The sequence below is a fragment of the Oncorhynchus mykiss genome, chromosome 31, assembly GCF_013265735.2.
Source record: "Oncorhynchus mykiss isolate Arlee chromosome 31, USDA_OmykA_1.1, whole genome shotgun sequence".
NCBI classification, from domain to species: Eukaryota; Metazoa; Chordata; class Actinopteri; order Salmoniformes; family Salmonidae; genus Oncorhynchus; species Oncorhynchus mykiss.
In genome coordinates, this window is record NC_050571.1 from 18,552,478 (window position 1) to 18,572,406 (window position 19,929).

At 45.0% G+C, this 19,929-nt stretch overlaps 1 protein-coding gene across 15 annotated transcripts in view; it reads left to right on the forward strand.

Annotated features, from left to right (window-relative positions):
- sorbs2b (sorbin and SH3 domain containing 2b) overlaps positions 1 to 17,807 on the forward strand; it is an 82,522-nt gene extending 64,715 nt beyond the window's left edge. For 13 of the 15 annotated variants that reach the window (XM_036970460.1, XM_036970457.1, XM_036970459.1 and 10 more), the window contains 11 exons: positions 3,797 to 3,882; positions 3,990 to 4,030; positions 4,129 to 4,243; positions 4,485 to 4,613; positions 4,786 to 5,001; positions 9,206 to 10,252; positions 10,532 to 10,720; positions 14,265 to 14,375; positions 15,485 to 15,528; positions 15,986 to 16,092; positions 16,463 to 17,807. In XM_036970460.1, the coding sequence (XP_036826355.1) occupies positions 3,797 to 3,882; positions 3,990 to 4,030; positions 4,129 to 4,243; positions 4,485 to 4,613; positions 4,786 to 5,001; positions 9,206 to 10,252; positions 10,532 to 10,720; positions 14,265 to 14,375; positions 15,485 to 15,528; positions 15,986 to 16,092; positions 16,463 to 16,524 (2,147 nt within the window). In that variant the 3' untranslated portion in view covers positions 16,525 to 17,807. The remainder of the gene's footprint in view (positions 1 to 3,796; positions 3,883 to 3,989; positions 4,031 to 4,128; positions 4,244 to 4,484; positions 4,614 to 4,785; positions 5,002 to 9,205; positions 10,253 to 10,531; positions 10,721 to 14,264; positions 14,376 to 15,484; positions 15,529 to 15,985; positions 16,093 to 16,462) is intronic. The other 2 variants (XM_036970461.1, XM_036970469.1) reach the window with 2 other exon arrangements.
- Positions 17,808 to 19,929: the final 2,122 nt, after the last annotated feature.

Here is a 19,929-nt window from a genome sequence, read left to right on the forward strand (position 1 = left end):
TCAAGTCACCCCCCTAACTCTGTTGTATTGATCAAGTCACCCCCTTAACTCTGTTGTATTGATCAAGTCACCCCCCTAACTCTGTTTTATTCATCAAGTCACCCCCCTAACTCTGTTGTATTGATCAAGTCACCCCCCTAACTCTGTTGTATTCATCAAGTCACCCCCTTAACTCTGTTGTATTGATCAAGTCACCCTCTCCTAACTCTGTTGTATTCATCAAGTCACCCCCCCCTAACTCTGTTGTATTGATCAAGTCACTCCCTTAACTCTGTTGTATTGATCAAGTCACCCCCCCTAACTCTGTTGTATTGATCAAGTCACCCCCCCTAACTCTGTTGTATTCATCAAGTCACCCCCCCCTAACTCTGTTGTATTCATCAAGTCACCCCCCCTAACTCTGTTGTATTCATCAAGTCACCCCCCCTAACTCTGTTGTATTGATCAAGCCACCCCCCCCCCTTAACTCTGTTGTATTGATAAAGTCACCCCCCCCCTAACTCTGTTGTATTCATCAAGTCACCCCCCCTAACTCTGTTGTATTGATCAAGTCACCCCCCCTAACTCTGTTGTATTGATCAAGCCACCCCCCCCCTTAACTCTGTTGTATTCATCAAGTCACCCCCTTAACTCTGTTGTATTCATCAAGTCACCCCCCCCTAACTCTGTTGTATTGATCAAGCCACCCTCTCCTAACTCTGTTGTATTGATCAAGTCACCCCCCTAACTCTGTTGTATTGATCAAGTCACCCCCTTAACTCTGTTGTATTGATCAAGCCACCCTCTCCTAACTCTGTTGTATTCATCAAGTCACCCCCCCCTAACTCTGTTGTATTGATCAAGTCACCCCCTTAACTCTGTTGTATTGATCAAGCCACCCTCTCCTAACTCTGTTGCATTGATCAAGTCACCCCCTTAACTCTGTTGTATTCATCAAGTCACCCCCCCTAACTCTGTTGTATTGATCAAGTCACCCTCTCCTAACTCTGTTGTATTGATCAAGTCACTCCCTTAACTCTGTTGTATTGATCAAGTCACCCCCCCTAACTCCGTTGTATTGATCAAGCCACCCTCTCCTAACTCTGTTGTATTCATCAAGTCACCCCCCCTAACTCTGTTGCATTGATCAAGTCACCCCCCCCTAACTCTGTTGCATTGATCAAGTCACCCCTTTAACTCTGTTGCATTGATCAAGTCACCCCCTTAACTCTGTTGTATTGATCAAGTCACCCTCTCCTAACTCTGTTGTATTCATCAAGTCACCCCCCCCCTAACTCTGTTGTATTGATCAAGTCACTCCCTTAACTCTGTTGTATTGATCAAGTCACCCCCCCTAACTCCGTTGTATTGATCAAGCCACCCTCTCCTAACTCTGTTGTATTCATCAAGTCACCCCCCCTAACTCTGTTGCATTGATCAAGTCACCCCCCCCTAACTCTGTTGCATTGATCAAGTCACCCCCTTAACTCTGTTGCATTGATCAAGTCACCCCCTTAACTCTGTTGTATTGATCAAGTCACCCCCTAACTCTGTTGTATTGATCAAGCCACCCCCCCTAACTCTGTTGTATTCATCAAGTCACCCCTCCTAACTCTGTTGCATTGATCAAGTCACTCCCTTAACTCTGTTGTATTGATCAAGCCACTCCCTTAACTCTGTTGTATTGATCAAGCCACCCTCTCCTAACTCTGTTGTATTGATCAAGCCACCCCCTTAACTCTGTTGTATTGATCAAGTCACCCCCCCTAACTCTGTTGTATTCATCAAGTCACCCCCCCCTAACTCTGTTGTTTTGATCAAGTCACCCCCCCTAACTCTGTTGTATTGATCAAGTCACCCCCCCTAACTCTGTTGTATTGATCAAGTCACCCCCTTAACTCTGTTGTATTGATCAAGTCACCCCCCCTAACTCTGTTGTATTGATCAAGTCACCCCCCCTAACTCTGTTGTATTGATCAAGTCACCCCCTTAACTCTGTTGTATTGATCAAGTCACCCCCCCTAACTCTGTTGTATTGATCAAGTCACCCCCTTAACTCTGTTGTATTGATCAAGTCACCCCCTTAACTCTGTTGTATTGATCAAGTCACCCCCCCTAACTCTGTTGTATTGATCAAGTCACCCCCCCCCTTAACTCTGTTGTATTGATCAAGTCACCCCCCCTAACTCTGTTGTATTGATCAAGTCACCCCCCCCTAACTCTGTTGTATTGATCAAGTCACCCCCCCTAACTCTGTTGTATTGATCAAGTCACCCCCCTTAACTCTGTTGTATTGATCAAGTCACCCCCCCTAACTCTGTTGCATTCATTATTGCAGGTTATTCATATTTTCTCGTATGATGTTGGTTATTTTTTCTCCCCAACATTAGTCTATTTTTATATTTATTTATATGTATTTGTGTTATCATTGGAAGTTAGCCTCTTCACTCCCTGAGACGTGTACACATTGGTCTGGTCTCCCATCGCTGAGGGCGACACCCCCATACACCAAAAACACATTTACCAGCCCTCTGGTTGACCTATTTCTGATAAACCTTTCCCGTCACCGAAGGCTAATCTGGAATCTGGAATGCCTTACCAGTCGGCACAGGCGATACAATGTGTGAAAATAAATGTTTATAAGGCATTCGTGTTGTTGAGTCTTTGTCCACAGCTCAGTCAACATGAAGCCCACCACAGGACCTGTGTCTCCCTGCTACTCTATAGAGATGCAGCTGTGTGTGTGTGTCTCGTCTAAAATCTTCTGTTAATAGACATAGCAGGGGGCATATGACTGGAGAGCAGCTGAGGTGGGCAGTCTAAAAAGGCTTCTGTGGGATGTTGGCATGGGGAGAGACAGAGACAGATACTCCTCTCCTATAAATGTGTTTTTCCTCAGAGGAGAAATGGGTATGTCAACCTGTCTGCTTCATAGCCTGATACTTATGTCTGTATCCTGTCTGTGGTTTTGGCACAGCACATAGTGTGTCTTTTCCTACTGGTGGGAGAAATATCTAGTAGCTGATGATTGAAACTTCAGTTGCTGGACCATTGACCAGATTATGCAGGCCCCCTTTTACTTGACATACTATCCCAGGCAAAGAGAGGTTTTCTGGCAGCAGTCCCCACTAAGACCACATCAGCACCCAGTGCTGACCTGCAGTATAAATACTAGTGGGTGGCAGGTGGCCTAGCAGTTAAGAGATTTGGGCCTGTAACTGAAAGGTTGCTGGTTCGAATCCCTGAGCCGAATAGGTGAAAAATATGTTGATGTGCCCTTGAGCAAGGCACTTAACCCCAATTAACTCCAATTGCTCCTATGGACTGAGTGTACAAAACAGGAACACCTTCCCAATGTTGAGTTGCACCTCCCCTCTTTTGCCCTCAAAACAGCCTCAATTCATCAGGGCATGGACTCTACAAGGTGTCGAAAGCGTTCCACAGAGATGCTGGTCCTTGTTGACTACAATGTTTCCCACAGTTGTGTCAAGTTGGCTGGATATCCTTTGGGAGGTTGACCATTCTTGATACACACGGGACTGTTGAGCGTGAAAACCCAGCAGCATTGCAGTTCTTGACACAAACCGGTCCGCCTGGCACCTACCTTGAGTCTGAGTCTGTTTCCCATACCATACACTAGGTTAGATAAGGGTTTAGATTTTTTCTGTAGTTTTATTTTGATTCATCACATTATTTAGCTAAAAGACCTCTTTTTGTTGCTCTCATACCCTTGCCATACCCTTGCCTTGCATGTTAAGTGTCTGTATGGACTGTTCCTCTCTGTTCCTCACTGTGGCCTTCTCTCCCTTTCTCACAGACCAGGACCCCGCCAGGGGCCACTCTTACGCTGATGGGGGCCGCCACACCCCCCAGATCAGGATACCAACCCCTGAAGTCAGAGAGGTAAACAATTGTATTGTTGGATTGGATTTATTTTTGACACTTGTACTGAACACCGGTAGAGGGATGCCATGATTGATTGTTTCTTTCCATGCCCTCAACGGAAACAGCCAGCCAGAGCTGTATATGACTTCAAGGCACAGACAGTGAAGTAAGTACAGATCAAACCCAATGTTTGCTAGTATTTCAGATGAAGACAACAATGACGCATCCCTCAGCCATGACGCTAATGGTCCATGTGTTGTGCAGGGAGCTGACATTCAGGAAGGGGGAGACGGTGTACATCATCAGGCAGATTGACAACAACTGGTATGAAGGAGAGCACCGTGGACTGCTGGGGATCTTCCCCATCTCCTATGTGGAGGTTAGTGTCTGCTCTCTACTCTCCCCTCTCTCTCATCTCTCCTCTCTTCCTATCATCTCTCCTCCCTTCCTCTTATTCTTACATCTCATCTCTCATCTCTTCCTCTCTCCTCTCCTCTTTTTCTCTCTCCTCTTCTTGCTGTCTCAATGTGGGTTTTCAATGCACAGTATTGAATAATTTTGAGTTCATATTTGTCCCCTATCCTGAACCCACAGCCTATCTCTCTCTCTTTATTCTTTAGAAAATCCCTGTCTCTAAGAAGCAGCAGCCAGCCAGACCTCCTCCGCCAGCCCAGGTCAGAGAGATTGGTGAAGCAGTGGCTCGCTACAACTTTAATGCTGACACCAACGTGGAGCTCTCACTGAGAAAGGCAAGAGCCTCTCCGCTGTCACTGCATAACTTTGACTCTCAAACTGTCTGACTGTATATAGTTCTCATCCCCTCAGTGTCTACAATTAAACTGACTTCTACTTGTGTGTGTGTGTGTGTGTGTGTGTGTGTGTGTGTGTGTGTGTGTGTGTGTGCGCGCGCGCGTCTGACAGGGTGAGAGGGTGATTCTGCTGAGCCAGGTGGACCAGAACTGGTATGAAGGGAAGATCCCAGGGAGCAACAAGCAGGGCATCTTCCCCGTGACCTACGTAGATGTAGTGGTCAAGAAGTCCCCCACTGCCAAGAACCCCGCCCACCACTACATAGAACCCTCTTCTTTACCCCAGAGCCTATCCGCTGACAGGATCCACCCTGTGGGTTCGGCCAAGGTACGATGACCCCACCGGACCCCACATAACCTGACCCAAATGGCACCCTATTCTGTATTTGGTGCACTGCTTTTGACCAGAGCCCTATAGGCCGTGGTCCAAAGTAGTGCACCGTATAGGGAATGAGGTGCCATTTAGAAGGCACACAAAATATCCACTTGGCATTTACAATCTACTGTCAGACTACCGGTCTATATGGCTCGTGAATATACTGCATGTGTCTTTTAGTAAGTGATCGGTTTTGAAGAGAGGCGTACTGTAGTAGAGTACTTTGTCTCAGTTAGAACATTCTAGAACTAAGGGTGGTCTTCTCAGCTGTCTTGTTATGCATATATTAGCATTGGGGAGCTGTTGTCCTAGCGTGACAATAGGATACTCTTCTAACACCAGCCACCAATCCATCAGGCTTCTTACAGCAGCCACCAATCCATCAGGTTTCTTACACCAGCCACCAACCAATCCATCAGGTTTCTTACACCAGCCACCAACCAATCCATCAGGTTTCTTACACCAGCCACCAACCAATCCATCAGGCTTCTTACACCAGCCACCAACCAATCCATCAGGCTTCTTACACCAGCCACCAACCAATCCATCAGGTTTCTTACACCAGCCACCAACCAATCCATCAGGCTTCTTACACCAGCCACCAACCAATCCATCAGGTTTCTTACACCAGCCACCAACCAATCCATCAGGCTTCTTACAGCAGCCACCAACCAATCCATCAGGTTTCTTACACCAGCCACCAACCAATCCATCAGGTTTCTTACACCAGCCACCAACCAATCCATCAGGCTTCTTACACCAGTCACCAACCAATCCATCAGGTTTCTTACACCAGCCACCAACCAATCCATCAGGCTTCTTACAGCAGCCACCAACCAATCCATCAGGCTTCTTACAGCAGCCACCAATCGTTATGATTTAGTCTAACTCAATCCTTGACAAACCCACACTGTACACACACAGATTTTCTCTATGTTTAAAGGGCCATAGGTTGAGCGGAAGAGATTTGTGATGCCGACACTATGACATTCATTGTAGAAGCCTTATTTTCCATGAACCTGTTAAATAAAGACCTCTGTGGGTGGGAGAGCTACCAGCTCCTGCTTCTCCAGTAAGACGTGCCAGGCCCAGTTCACATTTCTTACTTCATCCACAGACTTGGCAGCAACAGGGCAGGCTGCATTAGATCCTTGGAAAGTCCCAACCACATTGAAGTTGACATTTTAAAATGGTTAAGGTAAAGATTAAGGTTAAAGTTAGGGTTAGGTAAGGGTTAAGGTAAAGATTAAGGTTAAGGTTAGGGTTAGGTAAGGGTTATGGTTAAGTTAAGTTAAGGATTAGGATAAGGGTAGAATTTAAAGTTATGATTCAGGGTATTAACATCAGCCACCAGCCAAATGCTGGTAGATTTTGGCATTGGCTGGTAGAATGTCTATGTTTACAAGCCACATTGGCAGGTGGTCACAGAGCATTTGGCTGGTAGAATGTCTATGTTTACAAGCCACATTGGCAGGTGGTCACAGAGCATTTGGCTGGTAGAATGTCTATGTTTACAAGCCACATTGGCAGGTGGTCACAGAGCATTTGGCTGGTAGAATGTCTATGTTTACCAGCCACGTTGGCGGGTGGTCACAGAGCATTTGGCTGGTAGAATGTCTATGTTTACCAGCCACGTTGGCGGGTGGTCACAGAGCATTTGCCTGGTAGAATGTAGAGGTCGAATGGCCGATTAATTAGGGCTGATTTCAAGTTTTCATAACATTCGGAAATCGGTCATTTTGGACGCCGTTTTTTTTTTTTTTACACCTTTATTTAATCTTTATTTAACTAGGCAAGTCAGTTAATAATACGTAATAACGTCATTATTTTCAATGACGGCCTAGGAACGGTGGGTTAACTGCCTCGTTCAGGGGCCGAACGACAGATTTTCACCTTGTCAGCTAAGGGATTCAATCTTGCAAACTTACGGTTAACTAGACCCACGCTCTAACCACCTGCCTCACGAGAAGCCCGCCTGTTACACGAATGCAGTAAGAAGCCAAGGTAAGTTTCTAGCTAGCATTGAACTTAATCAATCATAATCACTAGTTATAACTACACATGGTTGATGATATTACTAGTTTATCTAGTGTGTCCTGCGTTGCATATAATCGATGCAGTGCTCATTTGCGAAAAAGGACTGTCGTTGCTCCAACGTGTACCTAACCATAAACATCAATGCCTTTCTTAATATCAGTACACAGAAGTATATATTTTTAAACCTGCATATTTAGCTAAAATAAATCCAGGTTAGCAGGCAATATTAACCAGGTGAAATTGTGTCACTTCTCTTGCGTTCATTGCACACAGAGTCAGGGTATATGCAACAGTTTGGGCAGCCTGGCTCATTGCGAACTAATTTGCCAGAATTGTACGTAATTATGACATAACATTGAAGGTTGTGCAATGTAACAGGAATATTTAGACTGATGGATGCCACCCGTTAGATAAAATACAGAACGGTTCCGTATTTCACTGAAAGAGTAAACGTCTTGTTTTCGAGATGATAGTTTCCGAATTTGACCATATTAATGACCTAAGGCTCGTATTTCTGTGTGTTATTATGTTATAATTAAGTCTATGATTTGATAGAGCAGTCTGACTGAGCGATGGTAGGCACCAGCAGGCTCATAAGCATTCATTCAAACAGCACTTTCGTGCGTTTTGCCAGCAGCGCTGCTGTTTATGACTTCAAGCCCATCAACTCCCGAGTTTAGGCTGGTGTAACGATGTGATGTGAAATGGCTAGCTAGTTAGCGGGGTGCACGCTAATAGCGTTTAAAACGTCACTCACTCTGAGACTTGGAGTAGTTGTTCCCCTTGCTCTACATGGGTAACGCTGCTTTAAGGGTGGCTGTTGTCGTTGTGTTCCTGGTTCGAGCCCAGGTAGGAGCGAGGAGAGGTACGGAAGCTGTACTGTTACACTGGCAATACTAAAGTGCCTATAAAAACATCCAAAGGTATATGAAATACAAATGGTATAGAGATAAATATTCCTATAATTCCTATAATAACTACAACCTAAAACTTCTTACCTGGGAATATTGAAGACTCATGTTAAAAGGAACCACCAGCTTTTCATATGTTCTCATGTTCTGAGCAAGGAACTGAAACGTTAGCTTTCTTACATGGCACATATTGCACTTTCACATGGCACATATTACACTTTGTTTTTGCATTATTTAAACCAAATTGAACATGTTTCATTATTTATTTGAGGCTAAATCGATTTTATTGATGTATTATATTAAGTTATAATAAGTGTTAATTCAGTATTGTTGTAATTGTCATTATTACAAATACATTTTAAAAATCGGCCGATTAATCGGTATCGGGGTTTTTTGTCCTCAAATAATCGGTATCTGTATCGGCGTTGAAAAATCATAATCGGTCTACCTCTAGTAGAATGTCTAGTTTACCAGCCACATTGGCAGGTGGTCACAGATCATTTGGCTGGTAGAATCTCTAGTTTACAAGCCACATTGGCAGGTGGTCACAGAGCATTTGGCTGGTAGAATCTCTAGTTTACAAGCCACATTGGCAGGTGGTCACAGAGCATTTGGCTGGTAGAATCTCTAGTTTACAAGCCACATTGGCAGGTGGTCACAGAGCATTTGGCTGGTAGAATCTCTAGTTTACAAGCCACATTGGCAGGTGGTCACAGAGCATTTGGCTGGTAGAATCTCTAGTTTACAAGCCACATTGGCAGGTGGTCACAGAGCATTTGGGAGCATTTTCTTCCTCCAATCCAAAGACCACATGTAAAAATAAAAAAAAACGTGTGTGTGTGTGGCAGCTCTGGAGGAGAGAATCTCAACGCTGCAGTGGTGAAAGCGGAGTTGGATACAGTGATTTCTGGGATTGATCTTCATTATTTATTTTGGGTCAAATTTGGGCATCGACTAGCCTCTGCTGGTAAGGACGTCCCAAGGATCTCAGATACCACTAACCCCCAGGTAAAACCTCTGTATCTTTAGCACCAGTCTCTTTTCTGTCAGTGACCTCAAATAATCTGACTGGAGTCAATATTGGTAAATAGATTTCAGAATAGATTTCGGAAACAACAACAGTCTCGGTCCTATGCATTCTGACCTGGCCATTCCCCTCACTTATGTTCTGCCGTATGTGTCTGTACTCTCTCTCTTTCTCTCCCAAGTTATCATCCACGCGCCCTCGCTTCAGTCCACCATCGCCTTCCCTCTCCTTCAGGACACCCCGCTCCTCCCTGTTCCCATCCCCCTCCCCAAGTACCCAGAGGGCCCACCTGCAGGCTGTCACCAATGATTGGATAAACCTGACCCTGGGCCTATCCCCTTCCTGCACCCCGGCCCCCACTCCTCCCCCGTACCCTAACAGCAGTCTGCTGGCCGACCTGGAGGCCCTCAGCACCCTGGTGTCCCCCTCCCCCTATCCAGCCCCCAGCCATTTCCTGGTTTCCCCCTGCCCAGCCCCCACCTTGGGAACCGTAACCTCGACACCACGCAACCTCACCCCTTCCCTCAGAGAGGGCCACTTTATCCCCATCACCTCACCCAAGGCTCCCATCTACCCCTGCTCCCCAGAACCCAGACCCTCCCCACTATCCTCCCTCCCCACCTCTGGCGGCACCTCTTTCACCTCATCACCCATCTCTCCCATGTTTGGGAGCCCCAAGTATGGCAGCGTGGTCGATTTGTCTCAGATTCAGAACAACACTAGCATCAAGCCCATTATAGACTCGGAGAAACCTTTCGACCCCTTCTCAGACACAGTGGCCCTGTCTCTCACCTCACCTAAGGCCTGCAGTCCCATCAATCTGGTGGTGTACGAGCCCAGCGACTGCCCCTCTCACAGTGACCACCCATCTCAAAGCTACCCCCTGTCTCAAAGCTACCCCCTGTCTCACACCGACCCCCCATCTCAACTCGAGAACATAGTAGAGCTAAATCAGTTTATCTTAAAAGAGATGAATCAGTTCATGGAGGACTCCACTAAAGACCAGGTAGTGGACCAGGAACAGGAAGATGACCTTTGTGAGGAGCTGGTGTCCATCATTCAGGGGGGCGACCAATCCAAAGGGGAAGAGTTTTACAGACAAGCATCAGACGTGACAGAGGAGCTTCCCAAGCTTTTCATAGAGGAGGAGCCTACTGAGAGCAGGAAGATGACCCCACCTTATAATACCTTTACCCCTGTGTGTAGAGATGGGGCAGAACAGGACAAGGTAGAGTCCTCCCTGGTGTGATCTGTGTGTCCTAACCTGACACTGCTGTGCAAAAATTTTTGCTTCCACTAACCCTAAAGGAACTTATTGAAATTTGAGGCAACTTTTTTCCAACTGATTTTTTTTCTGAGAGCCGGATTCTGAGAGAAACAGATTCTTGTTATGTCTGATTAGTCAGATTGTTATTTCTGGTTTGTTTGCCACTCTCAAAAGATAACTCAGATGGGGCTGTGTGTGTAGCCCATAACACACTTTTCCTTTTGGTCTCTCTGTCACCAGGGTTCCTCTGTACGCCTCACCTCACCTCCCTCCCAGCAGTTCACCATCCCCACTCTCTCCACCTCACCCAAACCTTTGTCTCCCCTCATCTCCCCCTGCACCACCCCTCCACTTCCAGGGGTGCTACACTCTCCCCCTCCCTACAACAAACAGTACCCCCGCCTGGAGCCTAGGTCCTCCAAGGTCAAGGTAAAGACCAGGTGCCTGTGTGACATCATGTTGTGACAACTAACTCCTCCCCTTCCCCTAATTCTCCTCTCTCTCTAACATTGACATACTGTAACATCCTCGCTAAGTTACTGACTACTCCTTTAACCCTTACTTCACTCTATTCACTGTGGTACTGATACTGTCATTCGTTTTTAGTTCTGTTTACTTCACACTGTCATCTTTAGTCAGTACTGCTATTGGTTGGTTCATAGATAGAGTACTATGTTACAATACTACTGTAACATGCTTAGTGTAGATGAATGAATCACTGTATGTTAGGTAACAGATCTTTAAACAGTTGCAGTTCTGTTAAATGGTTGATAATTAAGTAACATGGCTGCCAGGTAGTCCTTGTATACTTGGACATTTTTGTTTTCACTCTGTTATTTACCCTTGTCTCCAGGGTCAGTATCCACAAAGCGACTCAGAGTAGGAGTGCTGACCTAGGATCTGTCCATATAATCTTATTCATTATGATCTTAAAGGCAAACCTGATCCTAGATCAGCACACTTACTCTGAGACCCTTTGTGGATACGGGCCCAGGTCTCATGCCAGTCTCCTCCTAGCATAGATATTACTCTTACTGTCATTAAAGGTAGACTCAGCGATATGAAATAGATGCGTAAAGTAACCAGCATATTGGGTCAATTTCCGCAACAACTACGAGCGTTTGGTCTCGTGCCTACCACACTAACAGCGTGAAGCGAACATGTGCACATGCGCAGATACTTTGTGTGACTGTGTGAGAGCCAAGTCTTGCATCTCACTCATCTCAACATCTGCAGTGCTGCTCTTAGTAACGTCATTTCTCTAGCTTTAGAAGCTTTCCTTTCTCAACCCTGGCTAGGGTTGCACATTTTGGGGAATGTTCAGAGGTGGAAACTTTCCGTGGGAATTAACGGGAATACTGTACATGGGAATTAACGGGTATATATTGGAATGAATTAAAATGTATGCAAATGAATATTAATAGCATTTAATCTCCTCAATGTCCACCTCTTGAACATCAGACTCTGAGGCCTCATCGTCACTGTCACTTTCCAACCTTGGATCGTTGTCAGGCTCACAAAGCCTCAAATTTGCCCGGATGGCCACCAATTTTTTAACCCTTGTATTGGTCAGCCTGTTGCGTGCTTTGGTGTGTGTGTTCCCAAACAAGGACCAGTTGTGCTCTGAGGTGGCTGATGTTGGTGGGATTTGGAGGATGATGGAGGCAACAGGGGAAAGAGCCTCAGATCCACAAAGTTCCTTCCACCAGGTGGCTGATGAGACATGTTGGCACGACTGCCATATTGCATCTCCATCCCATAGCCCTTGATTGGAAGTGTACTTTGCCAGACTGCCAAGAACCTTGCCCTCATCCAGGCCAAGGTGGCGAGACACGGTAGTGATGACACCATAGGCCTTGTTGATCTCTGCACCAGACAGGAGGCTCTTGCCAGCATACTTGGGGTCCAACATGTACATTGCGGCATGTATGGGCTTCAGGCAGAAGTCTTCATGCTTTTTGATTTATTTCAGAACTACAGTTTCCTATGATTGGAGCAACAGTGAAGTGGGCAGGGCAGTACAGATTTCTTCTCACATCTTCAAGCAGAGTCTGAACATCAGACAGGATGGCATTGTCTCCCTCAATCGGTGCAATGGCTACAGCTATAGGTTTCAGGAGTTTCAGGCTGCTTACCACTCGCTCCCAAAATACATCATCCAGGAGGATCCTCTTGATGGGGCTGTCCATATCGGCAGACTGTGATTTGGCCATTTCTTGGAGATACTCATTCCCCTCCAGGAGACTGTCAAACATGATGACAACACCACCCCAACGGGTGTTGCTGGGCAGCTTCAATGTGGTGCTCTTATTCTTCTCACTCTGGTGAGCTGTAACTTGATGGCCCTTCACATACCTAACCATTTCCTTGGCTCTCTTGTAGAGTGTATCCATTGTTTTCAGTGCCATTATGTCCTTAAGGAGCAGATTCAATGCATGAGCAGCTCAACCAATGGGTGTGATGTGAGGGTAGGACTCCTCCACTTTAGACCAAGCAGCCTTCATGTTCGTAGCATTGTCTGTCACCAGTGCAAATACCTTCTGTGGTCCAAGATCATTGATGACTGCCTTCAGCTCATCTGCAATGTAGAGATCGGTGTGTCTGTTATCCCTTCTGTCTGCACTCTTGTAGAATACTGGTTGAGGGGTGGAGATGATGTAGTTCATTATTCCTTGCCCACGAACATTCAACCACCCATCCGAGATGATTGCAATACAGTCTGCTTTCTCTATGATTTGCTTGACCTTCAGTTGAACTCTGTTGAACTCTGCATCCAGCAAATGAGTAGATAAAGCATGTCTGGATGGAGGAGTGTATGCTGGGCGAAGAACATTCAGAAATATCTTCCAATACACATTGCCTGTAAGCATCAGGTGAACCAGTTGCATACACAGCTCAAGGAAGACATTCATCAGCATTTCTCTGACTACGTTCCTCCATTGAGTGAAAAAAACTTCTGATTCCAGGAGGACCATGAGCTGTTGCTATCGATACGGTGTCTGATTCATTATTTTCATATCGAATAGAAGTAGAGGGACTTTTGTCAGAGGTTACTTGTTGTGAACACTGAGCGAACTTTATGCACTTGGCCAGATGATTCTGCATTTTTGTTGCATTCTTCAAATATGATTTGGCACAGTATTTGCAAATGTACAGCTTTTCCTTCTACATTAAATGCAGTGAAATGTCTCCACACATCAGATAGTTCCCGTGGCATTTTCCTGTAAAGATTAGAAAAAAATGAGTAAAAAAACAACAAATACAATGATTTAAACACACTTTGCTGTAGGCTACTATTTACTAGTTAATAAAAATCATGTATGTCATATAAAATATATTCACCCCACCCAGTATTGTAATCAAAACTTACCAGAAAGCATGTAGTCCTTGGCTCAGACAGTGAAGTAGTGTGGGGTCAATAGCATCTCATGAGAATCAGCTGTATATGTGATGGAAGAGTGCACTGCACTGTGGATGGAGAGGGTTGCAATTCCATTGAATTGGGGATAGTTTAACCAAAATATGCTACAAGACCTAGAATTGCCTTATGTGTATCCCACAAAAAAAGGTTCACTGTTATAAGCTAACTTTTTTGATGAATTTAAGCAAAATTCCCAGGCTTAACTTCCCATGGAAAATCTCCGGAAAATGTTGTATATTTACCACAAAGTTTCCGACCCTTTGCAATCCTAACCCTGGTTGAAGTACGAAATATACTGCTGTTTCATACAAAGCTGGGAGCGAGAGATCACCAAAGATTGTTACATTTCAAACTTACCACTTACACAGTAAGATCGATATGTTCTGGTTTAATGCCAAATATCATTTTCTAGAAATAGTGTTTAACTTTGATGACAGGTTTGGTTGCCCAGTTTGTCCCTTGTCCTTTTGTGTGAGTGTGTGCGTGATCAGAGTGGTAAAGTATGTTTGAGTACTCTTCTCTAATTGTAACTCCTGGTTGTGGTTCTTTCAGCCTGTAAATCGTGAGGTTGTTGTTGTGGGTAAGCCCCCTCGTAGCCCCGTGATGTCTCGGAGGTCCTGCGGCTCGCCCAGTAGAGCCCAGAGCTATTCCCCGTCTCATAGGGTAGGGCTGCTACCCACTATGCACCTTGTGTGACATCATCGTACGTTTGGGTTACTAGGAAACCAAGTCCTCTCTTTAGAGTGAATGTATCTCTTTTTTTCTGTCCATATCAACATATCTACCACATAATATACAACACTCTCACACATATGGTCTGTAGAAATACAACCTCCTAGATATGAAGAGATTAATATCTAGGAAACAACAGATATGTTAATTAAGAATGGCCCACTGTAAGCAGAAGCATGCCAACCATGTCATCAAACACCGGAGGAATACCTTCAACTTGAATTCCTGACCGTCTGTCCAGTGTGCATTGCAGCTTGGCATTGTGTGGGAACAGGAATCCCCAGTTGTGTCTGATGATCTGACAATGGGTCCCTGTTTCCCTGTTGCAAAGTGTGTGTCCCAAAGAGCGCCCTATTCCCTATAGAATGCACTACTTAGGGAATAGGGAGCCATTTGGGATGTAACCTTAGTGTCTGGTTTTTGGAGTGTGCTCCCTTGACAGCATCGTCTGTGGTTTTACTGCATGCCTGACGACTGACGGTTTAATTCAGGAGAATGGAATGGACTCCCCCTTTGACCCATAATTGTCTTCCCAACCTGTTAGTGTGGAAGCAAAACAGTCCATGCTTGTGGACTTGCTGTTTGCTAGGCTGTGTTAGCCTGAGTGCCAGTCTCTTTGTGCTATCAGGCCAACTCATTGTCACTCATTGTCTTGCCAATGTGGTTGGCAAGAGCACAAACTAATCTGGGACCAGTCTAGGCTTGTGTGCTGTGGAATAGGTGGATGTTAGGAATGAATGTTAGGATCTGAAATGCTTCGTTGCTCACTGTCTTCTATTCTGTCTTTGAGGGATGTTGAATAAATACTGTGTACCTCCCAGGAAGGCCTTAGTTCCCAAATCCCCTTCAACCAAGCAAAGTACAGTCAGCTCTTTGTCAGCATTGTGGTTCTATCATATTAATCAAAGCAAAGAGGGTTTTGGCTCTGGCACATTGTTGCTACAGTGATGGACACTGATGGTGGTAAAACGGCAGAGGAAGACAGATAGAAACATGACATGCCTACTGTATAACACTGCATTTCTCTTCTCTCTTCTCAGCGGCCATTGTTTACCCAAGATGCCCTGAATTGTGGTGGAGAGGCGTAAGTCTATCTTCTATTTCCACAACGATTTATTTCCCCAACTTTACTGTTAAAGCTATATAGAGCTTTAAAGCTTATTTGAAGTTAAGTCTCTGATTGAATGTGTCTAATTTGTATTATAAACTGGTTGGTTCGAGCCCTGGACGGCTGACGGCCGCGGTATATCAGACCGTATAACACAGGTATGACAAACCATTTCTTTTTACATTTCTAATTACGTGGGTAACCAGTTTATAATAGCAAAAAAGCACCTCGGAATGTTGTGGTACAAGGGCTGTGTCCAGGCACTCCGCGTTGTGTCGTGCAGTCGTGCATAAGAACAGCCCTTAGCTGTGGTATATTGGCCATATACCACCCCTCCTCAGGCCTTATTGCTTAAATAAGCAGTAGCAATGTGTAAATGAATCTGATGATGTGACTGTATAATCCTCATGATGACAGTTATTATGGTCTGTAGGTTCCAGGTCCTGTATAACTATGCTCCACGTAATGAGGATGAGTTGGAGCTCAAGGAAGGGGACATTGTTGATGTGATGGAGAGGTGTGACGACGGATGGTTTGTAGGTAGGTCCGACGTTGTATTTATTTGCTCTGTTAATATCCAAAAGATATAGACATTAATTATACAATAATTCCTGTTTAGGGGCTCTGCATGGCCATTGCCCACCCCTGTTCAGCCAATCATTCAGAGCATTTAAAAGTTGTACTACTTAGCTGCTGCCAACAGATGGCATCCCTCTCCTTGAATTGAGTCATTAAACCAATCAGTGCTCTGTGGAAGTTGTCCGTCATTTAGATGTGACAACAGTCACATATCCTCAGCCATTGTTCCATAAACAAAAACATAATGCACTACTCCACTGAAAATGCTTGTAACAAACTATATCGTTGAGATATTTCCTTTAATACCGCTATATGTTTGTTATTTTTCAAGGCACTTCCAGAAGAAGCACGTTTTTTGGAACCTTTCCTGGAAACTACGTGAAGCGGCTATAACCTTGTTCTCATGATGTCCAGCAAAACTGCAGTGGTTGTGTAAACTCAGTGGGTGAATAACCAATATATTCAGACTGCACAGAAACGTTACATTCATCTATGACTAGTTATTTTCATTTAAAAAAAAACTTTTCCAGGAGTGACAATGCATTTACTAATTTGATGAATAGGAGAAGATATGATCCCAGTGGCCTTGAAGGAATATATATTTCATGTTTGATTTAAGGGTATTCTACTCTACTAACTGTGAGGATGTCTCAGTGTATACAGTGGATGCAACAAATAAGGTTGAAAGCAGATTTGGTCATAAACAAATATGAGTTATTTGTGCGTAATGAGAGTTATTTACAGTGAAGGGATGCCTTATAGACTAATGGGTTTCACAATAATGAAGTAACCAAGTGCCCTATTTACCATGTATTTATTTATACATAAATATATATTTTTCTTGTTCTGGAAGTACTCTATAATTGATTATGCTAATTGACTTTAGGAGAGTGTGTTATTAACCTTTTTGGAGAGGGGTTGTCCTCTTGCTTCATACCGTTAAAGTGCAGGGGACCTGAACTTGGATCTGTACAGGCAGGCAGAAAGAGATGACAGTGTTGTTGTGTTAGTTTTATACAGGCAATTAGAGTTCCTCCTCAATGCATCCGTTAGCACATGGCTTTGGACAGACACATAGTTAATGTATTCAGGCAGTTACCTCTGACTGAAGCTAATGTCTATTGACTTGTCCGGTTTTGTTTTTCTCTCCTGACATTCCTATAAGTATTAATAAAAGGAAAGAGAAGACTGTTATGTAATTGGACAATATATATTTTTTAAAAGCAATGTCTTCTTTTTACAACTTGGGTAGAGTGATCTTTTATTTAAGATTGTTCTTTAATATATGATCATTTTACAATGTTCTTCTTATTGCGAACTGTCAAATGATTTGAAATGATTTAAATATCTTAGGGACAATTCACCTGCCACAAATCCTGTATAAAAGTGTTAAACATATTTGATGTCATTTAATTTACTGTCTGTATGCATTCAGCTCCAAATCAGCGTTTGATTTATGCAATAACCATTCTCCCAAATACCTGCCTTTCTGTTCTAGAACACAGAGCAACAAAATGACAGAAGGATTGGAAGTGATGATGTTGTTGATGATGACATGTAATAAAGTCATCATGTAACTTTGTGTTCACTACTGCCCAAACACACCATACCGTATAGTCTGTCCTGTACAGTGTATGTCCCTGTGATTAAAAAACATCCACTGCCTCCATCAGTCATCAGCATGTATTTCCATTTCTTGCATTATTTCAGCAATAGCAGGTATGCCGGAGAGGTGCATAACAGGTGCAATAGCAGGTATGCCGGAGAGGTGCATAACAGGTGCAATAACAGGTATGCCGGAGAGGTGCATAACAGGTGCAATAGCAGGTATGCCGGAGAGGTGCATAACAGGCATGCCGGAGAGGTGCATAACAGGTGCAATAACAGGTATGCCGGAGAGGTGCATAACAGGTGCAATAGCAGGTATGCCGGAGAGGTGCATAACAGGTGCAATAGCAGGTATGCCGGAGAGGTGCATAACAGGTGCAATAGCAGGTATGCCGGAGAGGTGCATAACAGGTGCAATAGCAGGTATGCCGGAGAGGTGCATAACAGGTGCAATAGCAGGTATGCCGGAGAGGTGCATAACAGGTATGCCGGAGAGGTGCATAACAGGTGCAATAGCAGGTATGCCGGAGAGGTGCATAACAGGTATGCCGGAGAGGTGCATAACAGGTATGCCGGAGAGGTGCATAACAGGTATGCCGGAGAGGTGCATAACAGGTGCAATAGCAGGTATGCCGGAGAGGTGCATAACAGGTGCAATAGCAGGTATGCCGGAGAGGTGCATAACAGGTATGCCGGAGAGGTGCATAACAGGTGCAATAGCAGGTATGCCGGAGAGGTGCATAACAGGTATGCCGGAGAGGTGCATAACAGGTATGCCGGAGAGGTGCATAACAGGTGCAATAGCAGGCATGCCGGAGAGGTGCATAACAGGTGCAATAGCAGGTATGCCGGAGAGGTGCATAACAGGTATGCCGGAGAGGTGCATAACAGGTGCAATAGCAGGTATGCCGGAGAGGTGCATAACAGGCATGCCGGAGAGGTGCATAACAGGTGCAATAGCAGGTATGCCGGAGAGGTGCATAACAGGTGCAATAGCAGGTATGCCGGAGAGGTGCATAATAGGTGCAATAGCAGGTATGCTGGAGAGGTGCATAACAGGTGCAATAGCAGGTATGCCGGAGAGGTGCATAACAGGTATGCCGGAGAGGTGCATAACAGGTGCAATAGCAGGCATGCCGGAGAGGTGCATAACAGGTGCAATAGCAGGTATGCCGGAGAGGTGCATAACAGGTATGCCGGAGAGGTGCATAACAGGTGCAATAGCAGGTATGCCGGAGAGGTGCATAACAGGCATGCCGGAGAGGTGCATAACAGGTGCAATAGCAGGTATGCCGGAGAGGTGCATAACAGGTGCAATAGCAGGTATGCCGGAGAGGTGCATAATAGGTGCAATAGCAGGTATGCTGGAGAGGTGCATAACAGGTGCAATAGCAGGTATGCCGGAGAGGTGCATAACAGGTATGCCGGAGAGGTGCATAACAGGTGCAATAGCAGGTATGCCGGAGAGGTGCATAACAGGTATGCCGGAGAGGTGCATAACAGGTGCAATAGCAGGTATGCCGGAGAGGTGCATAACAGGTGGAATAGCAGGTATGCCGGAGAGGTGCATAACAGGTGCAATAGCAGGTATGCCGGAGAGGTGCATAACAGGTGCCTGCCTACTATATAAACAGCTGCTGGCCCGATCCTCACAGCCTGTCTACTATATAAACCGCCGCTGGCCTGATCCTCACAGACTGCCTACTATATAAACAGCCATGACAAATAGAAGGTTCTGACCACACCGTGTCCTCAAGTTTTCCCTGGCGCCTCCATGGCAACTACAAAAATAAAGCCCCTGGTTCAGCCAGCATTCAGGCCAGGGCAGTCCAAGGTTTCTATAATTACAATCCTGGACCTAGGGGCAGACAGGCTGCTGTGTTTTCTTTCAGAATGAAGGAATCAGAAGTATTCCCCTGGTGCTGTTCTAAAACAAAGCCAGGGGAGACCTCCTAAGCCTTTTTAATTGTGCTCCCTTATTTATCGGGTGATTTATAAATCCCCAGACAAATCCTCCCAGCTGGTCTCTAGTCAGCGGTGCTGTGCTCTATTAGAGGTTGTGCTTTCAGACTTGCTCTCCTTTCGAAGATAACATAATGACTTTCAAAGAAAGCACTTTATCTCAGAAAGCTATTGACAGTTGTGTGAATGCATCAGAGGTGTGGTCATACCTAGGAGGAGTGATGAGAG